The 19558-nt window shown below is 44.9% G+C and overlaps 2 protein-coding genes across 3 annotated transcripts in view; one reads left to right on the top strand and one right to left on the bottom strand.

Moving 5' to 3' along the window:
• The first annotated feature begins 1486 nt into the window (after nucleotides 1-1486).
• rps12 (ribosomal protein S12) lies at nucleotides 1487-4702 on the top strand. Its single transcript, XM_083642672.1, has 6 exons — nucleotides 1487-1527; nucleotides 1658-1707; nucleotides 2466-2588; nucleotides 2800-2902; nucleotides 3475-3576; nucleotides 4613-4702. The coding sequence occupies exons 2-6, from the start codon at nucleotides 1694-1696 to the stop codon at nucleotides 4673-4675; spliced, it is 405 nt and encodes a 134-aa protein (XP_083498798.1). The 5' UTR covers nucleotides 1487-1527; nucleotides 1658-1693; the 3' UTR covers nucleotides 4676-4702.
• A 2005-nt stretch (nucleotides 4703-6707) lies between these two features.
• Nucleotides 6708-19558, bottom strand: part of eya4 (EYA transcriptional coactivator and phosphatase 4) — a gene marked incomplete at its 3' end in the record, with an annotated part of 77207 nt that continues 64356 nt past the window's right edge. Inside the window, exons 13-19 of one of the 2 annotated variants that reach the window (XM_083643381.1) lie at nucleotides 17753-17842; nucleotides 17280-17338; nucleotides 16352-16512; nucleotides 15262-15376; nucleotides 13066-13187; nucleotides 8594-8694; nucleotides 6708-7451 (exon numbers count right to left, since the gene is read on the bottom strand). In XM_083643381.1, coding sequence (XP_083499507.1) covers nucleotides 7371-7451; nucleotides 8594-8694; nucleotides 13066-13187; nucleotides 15262-15376; nucleotides 16352-16512; nucleotides 17280-17338; nucleotides 17753-17842 — 729 coding nt within the window. Of the gene's footprint in view, nucleotides 7452-8388; nucleotides 8517-8593; nucleotides 8695-13065; nucleotides 13188-15261; nucleotides 15377-16351; nucleotides 16513-17279; nucleotides 17339-17752; nucleotides 17843-19558 lie in introns of those variants that run through there. The other variant, XM_083643380.1, reaches the window with a different exon arrangement.

Genomic DNA, 19558 nt, shown 5'->3' on the forward strand with positions numbered 1-19558 from the left:
TGCAGCTTAAACAGTATGTAATTCACGCCCACAATAGATGGACAAAGGAAGTTAAGGGAAAAAAACAACGCTTCAGACCGGAGGAAGTTCGATCCGATGCAAGTGATTGGAGAAATACGAGCCGATAGGCGGGACATCCGCTCGTATTACTCCAATCACCTGCCTTTAGGCGCGACATCCACGACATCCCCCTAGCATTGCTCATTATTTTTCCCTGAGTATCCCATTCCATTTTGACCAAGTTTTCCCAGCTCAAAGTACAGACGTTTTAGGTGGAAGCATTTGAAAATTGCGAGAGCCAACCGTCTGTTTGAAGAGACTAGCTGCCGCCGGCAAGGCTCCAAGTTTTCCGCTTAAGCACTTGCATGCAGACTTTTCTCAGCCCTAGCTTGAAGGTAATATAGGGAACGGATGGATCAAAATGGGAGAGAGGTGGGATTCAGGGTGCCTCTAGCTTGCATTTGCTTCGGGCCCCCAAATCACTAAGTCTGCAACAAGATCAAAATGTATAAAAAGGGGGGAAAGCACGACAGCAGAGAGGAAAATGTGAATTCAGGCTATGTCGTCCATACTTGCTATACAGTATATTCCCTCTGTTCCCTCAGTTTACAGTCATGTTATTGTATAGCCTAGTCCTGTGCATATGGCTGCACACACACACACACACACACACACACACACACACACATCATGAAAACAGTCAATGAAAATGGCATTAACATTAGTTAATAGGATAGGTAGGCCTATAGCTAAATAAATATCGTAACTACAGGTACTCATAGGAAAGCATTGCTTCAAACAGGGCTGCCAACTTTTGACTTCAGCTTAGAGAGATTTGTTCCTGGGGCCGTTGGGGGGGATGACACCTATTTCTGTTCATAATAAAATGAACATTATTCATGATAAATTGACCAAATCGACCGCTCTCTGGCCCTATGAACCAACACCTTTTTCATAAGCCCTTTGTCTTTTTGGGCATGTGTGTTTATTGGCTAGCATTTTCTGATATAGCCTACCATACTCCAGATATTCCACTTTAAAAAAAATATATAGGATAAAAAAGATACATGCTCTTCACCAAGTCACTCCCATGATCCTCCAACACTCTTCTCCGCTCTATCCAAATTGAAGAAATATCTGAATAAAATATCATCTTCAACCCCACAACCAGAGAATATAATAGTGGAAAATGAATACAATATAGGCTACAATATAAACATGGGCAGGGCACCTGGCTATGTTTTTAAAACGAGGAAACAAACTTGGAAAGATACATGATTGATGGGGGGTCTGACGGTCCTCCCCCAGGAAAGAATACAGTCAATGATTAAAACACAAGTCGCATAGGTATACATACATATCTCTGCCGGGTATACTGGTGTTACACAATAGTCAGTAAACTTACCATCTCAAATGACAACAGGCAGAAGAATGGACAACACGTGTATGAGCAGATTGGTCCTGTTGATGTTGTTAAAGCAATGTCGCGGACTGATGACGTCCTCTTTACCCGCTGTCCGAGAGGAGGTATGGGTGCCTTTCTTCATCTCCCGTGACAATCTACAAGATTTTGCCAACATCCTATGTTAAACGTTCACCACAGTGACCTGTTTGCGATGGATACTAACTCTTCTTTCACATCTGCTCTTTATTGCAGAATTTTAGGTTCACCATCCATCGCTAATCTACAATTATGGCCGAGGAAGGGTGAGCATGACGTTACTTGCTTGGAACGGTACGTAGGTGCTAGCTGTTGACTAGAAGCTAAGCGCCTCGAACTTGCCTGTAAACAAGTGCGTGGAAAGTATATCAACGCTTCTTATTAAGTTAAAGTTAATGTTTGCTCAGAACAATTTGGATATGGAGAAAGGGACCCAGTTCAACCTGACCAGCGCATCCTCGCTAGCTGGGCTAAAAGTGCGCTCACCGAGTCGCTAGCTAACGTTAGCATTCAGTCTAAAACAGTTTCAACTTGACAAATGACAACATGCTGTGTTTGCTAATACGATTCCCCACAGACAATGTTTGGGGCCAAACTGTTTCTAACAGAATTTCAGTGAAACTTCAAAACCAAATTGAAGTGATTATTCTAGCGTTGATAACTGATATGAACTACAATTGAAACCTCATTTGGATGCATATCGATCATAAAAATCTCAAGTCATAAAACTCATAAAAAGGTGCATGTTCATAAGTTTCTTCTACTAGTTATACTGAACTGACAGCGGCACAGATATTTTTTTATACTGGTGCCATTCTCTTAAAAGTAAGCGAGCTCTGACACTTGAATGATGACTTTACAATCTTTGGTCGGATACCCCTTCACTCTCAAATGAGTGAGATTCGCTTTCTGACAATGCTGGAAGCTCGTCTACTCCAAACCCAAAAGTTTGCCCTCCCTGTTACAGTATGTGGCATCTCTCTGAGCATTTTTGTTTTTCTCCCATCCCCTTTTTTGACAACAGCGGAGTTGTTGCTGCCGGAGGTGTGATGGATGTCAATACCGCTCTCCCCGAAGTGCTCAAGACCGCACTCATCCACGATGGCCTGGCCCGTGGTATCCGTGAGGCTGCCAAGGCGCTGGACAAGTATGTTAAAATCCTTTCCCTTTATGTAGCTGTTGGTTTGATGTTTGTGCCCAAGTTGGTGTATCTGATGATACCGTGGCTCCCTCTCCTGAATTCACTGACGAAGACTGCCATTGTTACCCAATTGTTGTCTGAGATGTACCATCAGGTGCTGGAATCTGTAAATGTCGGATCATCTCTTACTGTGATTTAACTCTGTTTCTGTCCTCAGGCGCCAGGCCCACCTCTGTGTCCTTGCGGCCAACTGCGACGAGCCCATGTACGTCAAGCTGGTGGAGGCCCTCTGCGCTGAGCATCAGATCAACCTGATCAAGGTAATTAACCTGCCAACCACGACTTCATGGGGGGCACACGAGGGATGCATTATATCCCAATTTCAGTAAAAGCAAAAATCAGTCCTTTAATTAAACTTGACTGATCATTTTGTTGAGCAAGTCTCTACGCAATTAAAAAAATAAAATGTTTGCGCAGTACTAACATTGGAGTGAGGATAGCATGTTTTGTCTACAGTATTGCTGTATCGATGATGATAATTTGGCTCCCTCTACTGACTACCATGAGGAGACTGCCACTGTTACCCAATTTCTGTCTGAGATCCAGCCAACACTGGTGCTTTATTCTGCCTCACTGCCCAATGGCTCTGAAGGCTTGGACTTATAAGCCGTTGCTGCTGACACTACATTGTCGTGCATGTCCCTGACCATGGCCATGCACAACAGTGGCATTAATTTATCATGTCCCACACTGGGTTATGCTTACTTGCTTACTTACTTGGTATGCCCTTATGATAATCCAGATAAAGGCACCTACCTGACAATTTAAACATTTTTTTAATCACCTAAGAGCAAATTTTGTGCATGTAAACAATGCATTTGAACTTTTTCAGGTTGATGACAACAAGAAGCTCGGCGAGTGGGTTGGTCTGTGCAAGATCGACCGTGAGGGCAAACCCCGTAAGGTGGTGGGCTGCAGCTGTGTCGTGATCAAGGTAAATACATCCTTTCTTCTGGAGTCTTCAGCTGAACTGTTTTGAGTCTGTGCATAAATGGAATGCTGTGTGTAACTGAAGGGTGTTTGCAGAAGTGATGTAATTGAGCAGGCTTCTTAAATGATGAGGCTCATTTGCGATGAGCAAGTCCTGCGCAGGTTCGACCAGCGAATTGCTTGGTCCGTTGCATACATGTTAGCGGATTTATGAATCAAAGTACCCCCTTTACCCAACTACAGCATGTTGCTTGGGTATATGATGCAATGAATGAATGATGACAAAAATAAGAAATGGAGTGAAAGAGTTCCCTATGGTGCAATCATACACGTATTGTCCATGGAATACCCATTGTTTAGTCATAGATGGACTACACTGTGTAGTCAATGGAGATTGTGAATTGTGATGGAACAGGTTGCTGGTGAATAGAGAGGCAAAGTGAACGTCGCTTCCTGCTGAGTGAAATGTTATGCGATCTCTCCTGTTTCTAAATATATCTGTACTGTTTTTAGTTTGAACAAGTACAACTATTTTCATACACATTTTACAAATGTCTATGGGAAAATAAATGGCGGATGAAAATCTCTGGTACAGTGCTGAAGCAGGAAGTGACGTTCCACTTTGGCTCCCTATAGTGAATAGAGGTTTTGTGACATCATAAAACCGTGTTCCGCTAGCGTTGCCAGGCAAGTGCAGGTGCTGCGCCTTGTGCCATGCAGCTGTTGTTGATCAATCCTGGCTAGATTGATAGCCAGGGTACGAGCCCCGTCACCAGCCTGTGGTGTCTGGGGTCCCTAAGAATGGCTACACATGACCAATCACAAGAAGTACTGTGTTTCATTGGCAATCTCAGTGCCGTAATTGTGTGCTCAGGGAATTCTATTTTTCTACACAAAATCGCTGATTTCCCTTGTGGGAAGGACTGTGAAGTTGGTCAACAGATTCAAATTTGTTGACAGAACTTGAGACAGTTTACAGATGGTCTGTATGGTGCCTGTTCATCTCTTAATCCTCGTCTTAACTGAATCTTTCTGTGCAGGATTATGGCAAGGAGTCTCAAGCCAAGGACGTGATCGAGGAATACTTCAAAGCCAAGAAATGAGGTGTCAATAAAATGTTAACGTGGAAGTTGGTGTCAGACGTGTTCCTTTTTGATGCGTTTTCTGTATTTATTGACCACTTGACGAGTTGGTCCAAAATATTGCAATTTATTGAATGTGATTTGGTCCTGGTTTCTAAAATGCAAACTGCAATGACTACAAACTAATCGGTACATTTCTTAGTTTGGTGCTGCATTTGGAATTCTTGGCGGAGCACGTCACTTGAGGATCTTGTGGCAGTGTAACTCTGTATTAGTGTTAGATCAGACATGCTGCTAATATCAGTGTTAGATCAGACATGCTGCTAATATCAACCCCTTGCCAGGCTTTGACATTTGTACATGAAATTATATTGGTATTTTGGATGTTTGCACAGTTCCTTCTACAGGGTTCTTCTCATGCAGTATGGAATTTGATGTTATTTCCAGGTCTGGATAAGTATGGAAGAATGTTTCAGGTTATGCCCCTATTCGGTTTTCTAAGATATACAATTTAGAATTTCTATAAATTGATCAGTGTTTCTCATGGCGCTAGCCTTGGAGCAGCCAGCGCAGCCAAAATGTTCAGAGAGCATGGGCCAGAGTGAGCTTGATGTCGAAAGCAAGGTGAGAAGTATGTCAGCCTGCAAAACGACTGTCCCAAGTGCCTTATGACCAGTGTAGGAAAATCACGGGCAAAGGGCAAAAACGCCCCCAAGAAATCTCAATGAGATTACTTAATTTTTTTTAGATTACTTAAACACTCAGCACCTGCCAGAAGATGAACACAGACGGGGCAAAATATTTAGTAAATTCCCTACACTGCTTACCATACCCAGACGTCCACAGCCAATATCTGCAGCAGTATCTAAAAATAGTCAAAATCCTGTGCACTGAACTTGTCTGGGGTTGGTCTTAATTAGTACATAGCTACAATCTTTTGGCAATTATTACTGTATTTGGGAAACATAATAGCACACAGGCAGAATCTAATGTACATGTTACCGGTTTGTTTTTAAACTATTTCTTTACATAGAAATTGTGTGTTCAATGCCCACATTTCCACTAAATTTATCACACCTGAGGTTATTTCACAAAGCAGGATTACTAAATCAGCCAGATAACTGAAAAATGCTGCTACAGTATTATGCTGGTGATAATTTGAATCTGTAAAACAAAACTTGTTTAGGAATATGATTCAGACATGCATGTTGATTGGTAAGTTTCAGGAGATAATTTTCTAACACATTTTAAAGTTGACTTGCTAAGGCTGCTTTGTGGAATGCCTCCAGGGAGGTATTGCATTGAGGATAAAGTATTTGCCTACAAAATATTTACTAGTCCATGAAAAAGATGCTCAGACTGTGCCAACAAATGTGATGTGAAGAGGCAGCAAGTGCAAGTAGCCAGCTTAAAGACCCTGGAAACCAAACTCCACAAAAACCTATGTAATTTAGGGTCTTATGTGAGTAATTATGAGCCTCAAAAAGTTTGAGACATTAGTTTCAACCCAAATCCTTGAGCTCAAATTATAGGGGTGAACTCACAAGAAATGCCTTGGTGCTTTTGTGGATATGCCAAATCTTTAAATTCATATTAAGAGCAAATGCATAATCTTAAATAAGATTGGCATCCATTTCGCCTTTGTACAATGGGTTTTTTATGCACTTCCACCACTCTGTGGTGCACTTTCCTATTGGATTTGCATTTTGTCATTATGCAGAATTAATATTTCACAAGTATTGTGTATACACACAAAATAGTTTGTCTGAAATTTCTCATCAGTAGTTTTATAAACATTCCCATTATTGTTGTGGAAGAGAAGATGCAAGGTCTAAGGATTGGTTTTCTCCTTTATATCTACATACATAGACATTTCAGAATAAAGAAAAGACACTCAAACACATTAATAATAAGGCACAACACATCATATTCTCATTTTCAAAAAAGAACGAAAAAAACTTACAAAAATCCAGAGAAAAAAAGACCCCCCCCCTCCCCCCAAAAATTAAACTTGTTTTTCATTGACAAAAACATCCACCACTGCCCTGTAAGTTTATTGTAAATAATTTACACAAGTTTCTGCTACAGACTTCATTGTTATGTTGTGTGATTAGACTGTACCGCCAGGCAGAAAACACTTAGGAAAGCGGTTTTCACAAGCAGCCGTTGTCCCCCGCACACAGAATTATACCTCGATAGAGAAGACCTCAAATTAATGTTTGGTGAAGACAATTCCTCCCAGGTGAAGCATTATAGCAGTCCTGATTCTAACCCGGGTCCTCTGTGCATGAACCAACACATCAAAGAGTCAGCCAAAGAAGAAATGTCCTCCCAGGTCAAGGTGGGTATTTCGGCCTTATAGGGTCTCGCAGGTAGGGGGCACTCTGCTACAGCTGCATGGACGTTAGATTGGATTATCACAGAGGTCAATCCCCAACATCAAGGAGGGAGGGAGGAGGGGGCGGGGGGGTGTTGTTGAGTTGGGGTTTGTTGGGGAGTTCAGTCCTCTCATTCCCAATGTCCTCTTCTTTTCACCTCTTAAGACCGTTCAGAGTATGTAAATCCAGACGTTCAAAAACAAAAGACAAAAAAAAAAATCACAAAAAGTTGCAGTGTATTGCATTTTTTTTCTTAAATATGTATACAAAAGAAGGGGCTGCCTGGCTTGACCGTCTCTGTGGTAACATTGCATGTGTCCATATTGCTATAGTAACAGTTACAGGTACTCAAACTCCAGTGCTTGGTGTAACGCCAGCAGGTCAGAGTGGCTGGATATCCTCCAGAAAGGCATGTTGTGCTGTGGGATGGACACACACACACACACACACACACACACACAACACACACATCAGTCAGGTGCACAGAAAGAGTCAACGTTTCAGAGCAGAGGGACTGTCTTCATGATTTGACGCACACCACCACCCAAAACCATGCAAGCTACACTACAGTAGCTTGGAGCTGCTTGGTTTGCAAAAGCACTGCAAACAAAATCCATGCATTCCTAGGCTTAACACTCCCAGCAGCACCCAGCATTATATGAACTAAGCCCAAAGCTGGAGAAGACTCATATGAATACTCACTGTTCTTGTACGAGAGCTCTAAACTCTACGTTGCTGCTACTTGTAATCAATACTGTTGTGATATAACGACCTTTTCCTCTCCCACACACAGTAGCATCATCCGATGATGCAAAAATCATCAGAGATGCTATACAGAGGAGTGATTGTCCACACATTCAGAATAACCACGTCAATTGACAAGTATGGCGTTATACTTCAATAAGGGCTTTATTTATGAGATTGCTCATAGCTTAATTGCTGAGTGTGTACACTTTAAGCACCCATTTCTTTGCTTTTTACTGTCAATCATGACAACTATCCTAAATTGAGTCTGGAAACGTGGAAAAATGATCAGATTGAAAAGAATGAATTTGATTTCCATCACTTAGCTGCAGGTGATCTGTCAACTCGCTTTAATATTTTGGCGTTCCAAAGGGAGGTGCAAAATGTACAACATTAGCCAAGCCTCGCAATCTCAATAATTCACTCTGACAGTTGCGAACTTGCAACTTGAAAATTCTCTTTTCTCTCCATTGAAAATGTAGAAAAAAAAGTGGAACACAAAGCAACAGCGAGTAGAACAGAAACAAAAGTAAATGACCAACTCAAAACCACTACAGCAAAGAAAGGCAGGCTTGGTCCAATCAGAGCTCACGCTGTTTGGAATAGGCGGGGTCACGGTGCGGTTGCGGGGTCCATTACCTTTTTGGCCGCCTGCTCCTCTTCCACACCGTCCCCAATTACAACATACACTACTTTCCTGCCAAACCTTTGCATTATGCGCTCAAAGCAACTCTCTTTTCCTGCAAAACAATAAACAGGGGGGAGGAAGGAGGGTCAAAAGGTCAGAGGGGTCAAGGTTCAAAAGTTGTTTGTTTACCTGGCTGGCCGCATGCTCTTCATCCCTCCCATCGCCAATCACAACATACGTTATGTTAGTGCCAAAGCGGGAGACTATACGCTCAAAACAGCTCTCTTTGCCTGGAGACAAACAAATTGCTTTACACAGGTTTCCCTTTGTCGTTTAGATGGGGATCAAACACAGGGAGAGGGGAGGAGAGGAGACAGGGGGAGAGGAGTCATCGTGTGCATCAGGGACAGAGAGAGGGGAGGAGAGGAGAGAGGGGGAGAGGAGTCATCGTGTGCATCAGGGACAGAGAGAGGGGAGGAGAGGAGACAGGGGGAGAGGAGTCATCGTGTGCATCAGGGACAGAGAGAGGGGAGGAGAGGAGACAGGGGGAGAGGAGTCATCGTTTGCATCAGGGACAGAGAGAGGGGAGGAGAGGAGACAGGGGGAGAGGAGTCATCGTTTGCATCAGGGACAGAGAGAGGGGAGGAGAGGAGAGAGGGGGAGAGGAGTCATCGTTTGCATCAGGGACAGAGAGAGGGGAGGAGTCATCGTGTGCATCAGGGACAGAGAGAGGGGAGGAGAGGAGACAGGGGGAGAGGAGTCATCGTGTGCATCAGGGACAGAGAGAGGAGAGGAGAGGAGACAGGGGGAGAGGAGTCATCGTGTGCATCAGGGACAGAGAGAGGGGAGGAGAGGAGACAGGGGGAGAGGAGTCATCGTGTGCATCAGGGACAGAGAGAGGGGAGGAGAGGAGACAGGGGGAGAGGAGTCATCGTTTGCATCAGGGACAGAGAGAGGGGAGGAGAGGAGACAGGGGGAGAGGAGTCATCGTTTGCATCAGGGACAGAGAGAGGGGAGGAGAGGAGAGAGGGGGAGAGGAGTCATCGTTTGCATCAGGGACAGAGAGAGGGGAGGAGTCATCGTGTGCATCAGGGACAGAGAGAGGGGAGGAGAGGAGACAGGGGGAGAGGAGTCATCGTTTGCATCAGGGACAGAGAGAGGGGAGGAGAGGAGAGAGGGGGAGAGGAGTCATCGTGTGCATCAGGGACAGAGAGAGGGGAGGAGAGGAGAGAGGGGGAGAGGAGTCATCGTGTGCATCAGGGACAGAGAGAGGGGAGGAGAGGAGAGAGGGGGAGAGGAGTCATCGTTTGCATCAGGGACAGAGAGAGGGGAGGAGTCATCGTGTGCATCAGGGACAGAGAGAGGGGAGGAGAGGAGAGAGGGGGAGAGGAGGAGTCATGTGCATCAGGGACAGAGAGAGGGGGGGAGAGGAGACAGGGGGAGAGGAGTCATCGTGTGCATCAGGGACAGAGAGAGGTGGGGAGAGGAGACAGGGGGAGAGGAGTCATCATGTGCATCAGGGACAGAGAGAGGGGAGGAGAGGAGGAGTCATGTACATCAGGGACAGAGAGAGGGGAGGAGAGGAGAGGAGAGAGGGGGAGAGGAGGAGTCATGTGCATCAGGGACAGAGAGAGGAGAGGAGAGGAGACAGGGGGAGAGGAGTCATCGTGTGCATCAGGGACAGAGAGAGGGGAGGAGACAGGGGGAGAGGAGTCATCATGTGCATCAGGGACAGAGAGAGGAGAGGAGAGGAGACAGGGGGAGAGGAGTCATCGTGTGCATCAGGGACAGAGAGAGGGGAGGAGACAGGGGGAGAGGAGTCATCATGTGCATCAGGGACAGAGAGAGGAGAGGAGAGGAGACAGGGGGAGAGGAGTCATCGTGTGCATCAGGGACAGAGAGAGGGGAGGAGACAGGGGGAGAGGAGTCATCATGTGCATCAGGGACAGAGAGAGGGGAGGAGAGGAGACAGGGGGAGAGGAGGAGTCATGTGCATCAGGGACAAAGAGGGGAGGAGAGGAGACAGGGGGAGAGGAGTCATCATGTGCATCAGGGACAGAGAGAGGGGAGGAGAGGAGACAGGGGGAGAGGAGGAGTCATGTACATCAGGGACAGAGAGAGGGGAGGAGAGGAGACAGGGGGAGAGGAGGAGTCATGTGCATCAGGGACAAAGAGGGGAGGAGAGGAGAGAGGGGGAGAGGAGGAGTCATGTACATCAGGGACAGAGAGAGGGGAGGAGAGGAGACAGGGGGAGAGGAGGAGTCATGTGCATCAGGGACAGAGAGAGGAGAGGAGAGAGGGGGAGAGGCATTCACACACATTCCACTTTCCCATAACAAGATGGCATATCCCATAATAACATAGGACATTACATTATGCTATGCTCATTCCAAGGGATTTGATAGAGCGGAGACAAACCCAAATGATCAAACATTATTCTTCCAGTCTTTCACTGCAGGTCTACAGAATGATAGAGACTAATGGGGCCAGGTGTCTACATGGGACGTGGTGTCTGACCCTGAAACACTACTGCAGTCTACTTGTGTCTTGAACCTCTCGACGGTTGCCATGGTTACCACATTGCTGTGTCCATTTGAATCAAGGCATCGTGGGGGTTGATTTGGGTGTAACATAAGCTCACGGACACACACGCACACGCACACACACACACACACACACACACACACACACACACACACACACACACACACACACACACACACACGGCTTGTGTTTTTTTCTCCTGAGTATCTTGGTCCAAGGTGTTTATTTCCTCGCTTGAGACTGATATATGGTTGAATGTAGAGTTGGCCACAGATGCATTGGCGTAACCTGCCGAGGTTCAGTCAGAACATGGACGCTGAGAGATCCCACGGCATCAGAGTGGTTCAAGGACCATGTGAGGAGAGGACTAATGTGTGGGCTGACATAATGTTGTTTAGGTCAGTGTCAGATAGAACAAATCTGGGATTGAACAAGGCACGTTTAAAGTTAACCTCTAAATGCCCGATGTAATGCTTTCCTCAGTCATATTTAACTCCAGCTGGTAGTCATTTCTCATTCAAATGAACGAATAATCTAATGAAAAGGACAACAATTTGAAATACATGTACCATGTATTAGAAATAAGCCTCAGCAAAGAAAAGATGTCTCCAGCTTTGGGTAGTTTGCACACGGGCCTCCAAAGTTTGGCAGATGCATCATCGATAAATGTTCACAATTCTGCATAAATCCAGATAATCATTGCATCACTTTTACGAAACATTATCAGAAATTTTGGTGATATCAGACTCAACTGTCAACTCATTACACTCCATTTCCATCTTCAGAAGCAGCCAAAACTCAACTCAGTGGAGTGGGCGGATTTGAAAGTCTGGAACCAGCTATTAACTTTGAAAGTATTATTAACTTTGAAATGAAAATATGAATTACACCAGGATTTAGAATTGTCAACGTTACACATACTGCACAACCCTTTTGTGTACGTTTGGATTGGAAGGTTGTGAGATCATTAGACATTTTACCATTACATTGTCTCTTCTTTTTTATGTGTGTGTTATTTAGCATCGCAGCTACTTGTCCTGCTGATCACTTAATTGTCATGCCATGGGAACAGGTTGTGGGCATTTAGGGGTTAACTTGCTGTTGCTTGTTGCCTTGTTTTGTAAAAAGATTTTGACCTTGTGAAAAATGTTCAATTTAAAGTTAAATTGAATTGACAATGAGGGAAATATTATGTGTAAGGTTTCTTAACACAGCATGCATTTTAATTCACTAATAACAAATTCCAGATGCCAGAGTTAATTTGTTGAACTGTAAGAAGTATTTCAATACTCATTAGGTGGAGGCATATCACAGAGTACACAGAGTACACACTAAATACCAAGAAATGTGTTTTGAATACTTCAAATGTTTTTTCCACTCAAGGTCAGGGTGTGTGTGTGTGTGTGTGTGTGTGTGTGTGTGTGTGTGTGTGTGTGTGTGTGTGTGTGTGTGTGTGTGTGTGTGTGTGTGTGTGTGTGTGTGTGTGTGTGTGTGTGTGTGTGTGCGTGTGCGTGTGCGTGCGCGCATGTGTGTGTGTGTGTGTATGTATGGCCAATTCGTAAGCAGCATGGTCTGTTTTCTCTGAACAGAGGTTTCTGGGGCATGGAGTTCAGGCTTACACACACTCACACTCAGAGGATAAACTAAAACATTCCCACACAACCGCTCAGTGGACGCAGCCCAACTCAGGCAATAAGTTGAATATCAAAACAGGAGAACAGGGTATCAGTAACATACGGGCTGGAGGGAGAGACATCAGAAGAATGAGCAACCAACAGAATACATGACTAGTGAACCTTAAAATAGCATAGGATGATTATATAGTTAATTACAATTTAATATTTAGTTTAATTAGTTCCATACCACGTTATCTACGTTTCTAATATCCACCAGTATCAGATTATTTATGTAGAAATTATGGAATGTCTAAAACAGTTTCTTGTTTGTTTAAGTGCAGCTGCCAGAAAGATAATGGATGTGGTGGTTGTGCATGTGCGCGTGTGTGTGTGTGTGTGTGTGTGTGTGTGTGTGTGTGTGTGTGTGTGTGTGTGTGTGTGTGTGTGTGTGTGTGTGTGTGTGTGTGTGTGTGTGTGCGTGTAGCAGTGCTTGCTTCTCACCTATTTTGGTTGCACTGTAAATGTTCTCTATAGGGAAAGCCGATCCCAAACTATACAAGAGAACTTTAGCCAGCGCTGGTATGAGCTGCGTTGTGGTCACCAACACATTTACACAGTTACTCCTGTGTGGGAGAGAAAGAGAGAGAGAGAGAGAGAGAGAGAGAGAGAGAGAGAGAGAGAGAGAGAGAGAGAGACTATTCATTAGGGTGTCACGATACACTCAGTTCACGATACGATACGTATCACGATACTGGGTTCACGATAACGATACGATACGATACGATTTTAACAATATTTTTTTAAACTTGAATAATGACAATATATGACTGGAAAAGTAGTATTTTATTTGAAATGCACAAATACAAAACATGCTGTTGTGGGAAATTGTTATTACAATAACAACTAGAAAAAACATGAGATTGGAGATAAGGCTTATCTTGAAATAGAATGAGTTACACCGTCACTTAGATTTATTTTGAACTAAAAGGTTTCTCAGCAGTATAAATACTCATTATGCATCTTCAGTTTTTCTTCAAACTCAAACAACAAGACTTTTCTTAGTCTATTTTTTATGCATCTTCAGTTTTTCCTGTCAAGTAAACAGTTTTGCCAGAAACTCAAACTCCTGTATAACTTCTCATGTGTCTCTTCAGAGACTTGTTCAACTGAACTACTTTCCACACATTGAACTTCAACAAACAAAGACGTTTCTTTGTCTATTTTTGAAAAAAAAAAAAAAAAAAAAAATGTTTTTTTTTTGTTTTTTTTTCACAATATGAGATTTCATCTCAACGATACATATCGTGACGTTTTACTATCGCGAAATTTCGTGGGACGATATATTGTGACACCCCTAGTATCTACTCTAGTGGACGCTTTATTAATTATCCATCCTTCCATCCCACTTAAAGGGACACTTTTTCAACCAGCTTTGTATCGTTACAACATCAGTAGTATGTGTATATATGCAAATGACCAATGTTTAATTTCCCTCCATCTTGTCTGGACAGAACTTCCTGGACCAAATGACATGTCGTCATTTGGTCCAGGAAGTTCTGTGAAGTTCTGTGTGAACGGGGAGCTCTCGATCCAGACACTAATTAATAAAGTTGCCTTTTGGTGCTGAATAAGGATGATAGGATCCAAAACCTGATCTTCCTTAATAGTGGTTGTGGTGTTGTGGGAGCGGGGACTGGTCAGTGTGTTGTCGACTGGTGTGTTGTGGGCGGGGACTGGTCAGTGTGTTGTGGGCGGGGGGCTGGTCAGTATGTTGTCGACTGGTCAGTGTGTTGTGGGCGGGGACTGGTCAGTGTGTGGTGGGCGGGGACTGGTCAGTGTGTTGTCGACTGGTCAGTGTGTTGTGGGCGGGGACTGGTCAGTGTGTTGTCGACTGGTCGGTGTGTTGTCGACTGGTCAGTGTGTTGTCGACTGGTCAGTGTGTTGTGGCCGGGGACTGGTCAGTGTGTTGTCGACTGGTCAGTGTGTTGTGGGCGGGGACTGGTCAGTGTGTTGTGGGCGGGGACTGGTCAGTGTGTTGTCGACTGGTCAGTGTGTTGTCGACTGGTTAGTGTGTGGTGGGCGGGGACTGGTCAGTGTGTTGTCGACTGGTCAGTGTGTGGTGGGCGGGGACTGGTCAGTGTGTTGTGGGCGGGGACTGGTCAGTGTGTTGTCGACTGGTCAGTGTGTTGTCGACTGGTCAGTGTGTTGTGGGCGGGGACTGGTCAGTGTGTTGTGGGCGGGGACTGGTCAGTGTGTTGTGGGCGGGGACTGGTCAGTGTGTTGTCGACTGGTCAGTGTGTGGTGGGCGGGGACTGGTCAGTGTGTTGTCGACTGGTCAGTGTGTTGTCGACTGGTCAGTGTGTGGTGGGCGGGGACTGGTCAGTGTGTTGTGGGCGGGGACTGGTCAGTGTGTTGTGGGCGGGGACTGGTCAGTGTGTTGTCGACTGGTCAGTGTGTTGTCGACTGGTCAGTGTGTGGTGGGCGGGGACTGGTCAGTGTGTTGTGGGCGGGGACTGGTCAGTGTGTTGTCGACTGGTCAGTGTGTTGTCGACTGGTCAGTGTGTGGTGGGCGGGGACTGGTCAGTGTGTTGTGGGCGGGGACTGGTCAGTGTGTTGTGGGCGGGGACTGGTCAGTGTGTTGTCGACTGGTCAGTGTGTGGTGGGCGGATGGCAGAAGGACCAGAGGAGACGAGTCACCTGGAGCTGATAATGGACAAGGACTTGAGTGCGTTGGTGAGCCAGGAGTCTGTCAGAGCCTCCACCTCCGCTCTGAGCTGCAGCCACGCATCTCTCTTAGCCGGGCCCAGGAGACCTGCAACACAGAGGAGCTTAACTTAACCCTCGCTGCACTGCACACAGGGCCAACAAGCAGGGCATGATCATCGCCACACATCACGGCAGTCCTGAGCTGGAGGTATAGGGTTAGAGTGACTGATATGTTGTCTTGCTGATATTGGTCTTTTAATGAAACTAGACATCTCGCGCGCTACACGTGCTTGATGCCTAGGCTCGCCCGCAGCTTGGCTGCTGCGTGGCCTCGCCTGCCATATTGGCGCACGCACGCAATGTCTCCCTCTCTCTCTCCCTCAGTCTCTCCCCCCTCTCTCTCCCTCTCCCTCAGTCTCTGTCTCTTCAGTCTCTCTCCCTCTCCCTCAGTCTCTCTCATGTGTGTGTGTGTGACATCACGGATGACATCATCACTGAACTATAGCCTCAGCCTTAGGGCAATCAGCCTTAGTTCAATTAATCTGCCCTAATTAAAAAATCTGGGTCTTTACACTTCCTGAAAGTTTCAGCCCGATCGCATGTAAAACGGCATAGCTGTGGCCAAACACAGAAGTCGAAACAGAGCCCACATACTCAATTTTATATATATATATATATATATATATATATATATATATATATATATACTGTATATATATATATATATTAAAGGAGAACTTCACCAAATTATTTTGCACAGTTTTACAGTCATTCATTTAGTTTGACAGTTATTGAGAGTTGATTTGAGTTAAGTTGTAGACCAGTGATGACATTATGTGTGAGATCATGTGTGAAGTTCTCCTTTAAAAGAGCTACCAATGCAAACGAAACTCATCGTATGGCTTCAGTGCAGAGTTCTCGTGACCCATGTACTAAATGCTGCGTCAAAGGCTTTTTCACCTTGTCAGGAGTAAGAAAACAGTCAAAAAACCCATCCAATAAAATCTAATCTCCAGCATTCACTCTACGTCACCCTCTCATTGGCTCTGAGGTCCAGTAAACTCCCGTCTGATTGGCTTACCCCCCACATTGTTTTTGTACGTGCTATACAACTCTTTGACCCGTCGGTAGCGGAAGGCCAGTTTCCTCATCCAGTCGACCCCGCCGCGGACGCCCGTAGCCAGGCACAGGTTGGCGCTGGTTGCAGCTGCATGGAAGCCATCAGTTGCAAAACTGTAAGTACTGTCAATAATAATGATATGTTTTATTTGAAACATCTGCTCTGGTAGAACAACACAATTAAATGGTCATTATTCAGTACTGTAAACATGACTGCAATATGTATTTTAATAATGTCATTGATTATCAGTAAATATGCAGTGATTAGAGGGATAGTTCTGATTTTTGTATCCCTATTTAGCCCCATTTGATACTTCCTAATGACGATGCTGATTGGTAGATTCCTTTCTCAGCAAAACCCACGCTGTTCTTCATACTAGCTCCAGATAGTACAAAACACAATACAAGGTCAATGCGGTCACAGTCCTGTCTGTGCTAGCTACACACACACACACACACACACACACACACACACACACACACACACACACACAGTGCACACAAAGTACATTTCAGTGGGCCTCAGTCAGCTTGCACAGACAGGAGCTTGACCCCAATGACCTTGTATTGGTTTGTGCCTAGCTATCTGGAGCTAGTATGAGGAACAGCATGAGAAGGGATTATACCATTCAAGATCATTGTTCTTAAGTAGCAAATAGGACTAGGGTTCCAAAAATCCGAACTATCCCTTTAAGTAAAATATAATTGATCTTATATTGATTAAATTTAATATATCATTAACAAAGTACCAGTAATACTGTCAGTTATGTATCACCAAGCATAGCACCAACCATAAATCCAGTGAATTACATAAAACACGTAAAACATTCACCAATATGTAGCTTGTACTGATTATAAACAAATTGAACTGTTTGGTCTTGAACCCTCACCTTAAGTCCTGGCCATTGTCGTCTGATGACACATCATCGATGTGTACCTGATCACACTCCTGTACAGACATCCAGTCACACACAAACACAAACATTAACACCGAATAACATAGGCCTACATTTCAAATACATTCTGGCTGGCAAAGTATTTGTGTATTAATCCAATCATCATTAACAACTCAAACAACAGAATGCATATCAAACTCACAATAGAAATAATGGTATAGTATTCAGCAGGTGGTGTTACTTTACTTCACACCACTAGGGGGCAGTAGTGCTTCACTGAATCACACTCATCCCTTCAAGTAACTTTTTTTTTTAACTGACCAGTGAACAACATTGCATTTTGAAATGTGCGTGTGTGTGCGCGCGTGTGCGTGTGTGTGTGTGTGTGTGTGTGTGTGTGTGTGTGTGTGTGTGTGTGTGTGTGTGTGTGTGTGTGTGTGTGTGAACGCATGTGTGTGTGATCATACCTCCAGGTCATTGAAGAATAAGTGTGTGTCGGCCAAGTTGAAGATCATCTCCTCCATCCTCAGACCCAACGTTACCGCCATGGGAGGGTCCTGACGGAGGAGGAAGGCAGCATCATCATTATTATCACCATCATCATCATCATCACAGTCATCTTCATCATCAAAGTGATTGCAGTCATAATTATTTAATTAGTCAGGTTAGTCACAATTAGTCATATTAATGACTGAATGTACCCATCACAGTCATTGTTCCAGCCATCATCTTAATCATCATCATCATAATTATAATCATCATGTTAAATTATCATCATCATATCCATGTATTCATTCCACAACTCCCAATCTTATTTCCATTGGTTCTCCTGTAGATACATGATGTCCTCATGTCCCTAAAATATTTTTAAGTTATGCACCCCCACATCGCCCCAACCCCCCCACTCTCCTTCTCCCAAGCCACTGGTTTATCCCCCCACCCCCCACCAGCAGAGTTGGTACCCCCCACTCATCTCAGCAGACGCTGACAGACGGGTTGCACTTGCTCTGTCCCATCAACATTCCTCATCCTGGGGGGTGGAGTTGGTGGTGGTGCTGTTGTGTATGTGTGTGTGTCTGGTGATGGTGGGGGGAAGAGTGTGTGTTTGTGCCTGTGTGTGTGTGTGTGTGGGGGGGGGGGGGGGGATTAAAAAGGGGTGCACACAGTAGGGCATGTAACCCTCAAAAAGGGAGCCACTTGGAGCGCATGAGGTATGTGAATGCTTTGGTGTGTGTATTTGTGTGTACTTGTAAGTGTCTGTGTGTGTGTGTGTGTGCGGGAGAGCACAGCCCTGCCAGCCAGGGCTCAGCTGCAAAAACCATCATCTCTGATAGGTCAGCGAGGGTCGACAGCTTGCCGCGCGATTCGCTGACACTGCCAGACGACCAGAATAGAAAGAAACTAACGTGACGGACCAGCTAGAGAGAAAGTGAGAGCGCGTGGGTCACACAGAGAGAGAGAGAGAGAGAGAGATGGTAGGGATTCCAGGGTGTGAGGTGAGAAAGTGCAAGCAATCGAGCAATAAAAAGTGGGAGCTACAAAGTTGAAAGTTGTCAAATGTGTGGTGGTCTGCGTAACAGCTGCTAATAGTGACAGCAGAGAGCTACAATCTTAACGATATTTCTCTCCCTGCTTGCCTGTCAGTCAGCTCAGCATCAGACACACAGTTTGTCTCTGGGGTCAAAATGATTCGTGTTGGCCGTCAGGGAGAGTTCCGGACATCGGTGTTGCTCAAAACGCTCACAATTTTAATGTTTTCATTTCCTTGGGAGTGTTTTAATTGGGCACTAACGGTACTTTGGGGTCCAGGAGGACTGAATTGGCTCTCTCCAGTCAAGTTCAATCAATCACAGAGCATTTCAAATATCACTTCAGTCTGGTACAGAGGATAGGTTGAAGCAATTCCTCTCTTCAACTCCATTGTTATCATTCTGGCCGCGATGGAAAATCAACACTTCAGTAAAAATGTGTCTCTGTTATAGTAACTTTTGTCAATGAGAAATGAGGGGTGAGAAGTGTGTGTGTGTGTGTGTGTGTGTGTGTGTGTGTGTGTGTGTGTGTGTGTGTGTGTGTGTGTGTGTGTGTGTGTGTGTGTGTGTGTGTGTGTGTGTGTGAGAGAGAGAGAGAGAGAGAGAGAGAGAGAGAGAGAGAGAGAGAGGGAGAGAGGGAAACAGAGAGAGAGAGAGGGAGAGAGAGGCATGATGTGCCTCTGCGTGCACATTCATGAAAAGCGAATAATCCTTCAGAGCAGATATATCCTCACAGGCCTCATG

The sequence above is a fragment of the Poromitra crassiceps genome (assembly GCF_964638095.1).
Source record: "Poromitra crassiceps genome assembly, chromosome: 9".
Lineage (NCBI taxonomy): Eukaryota > Metazoa > Chordata > Actinopteri > Beryciformes > Melamphaidae > Poromitra > Poromitra crassiceps.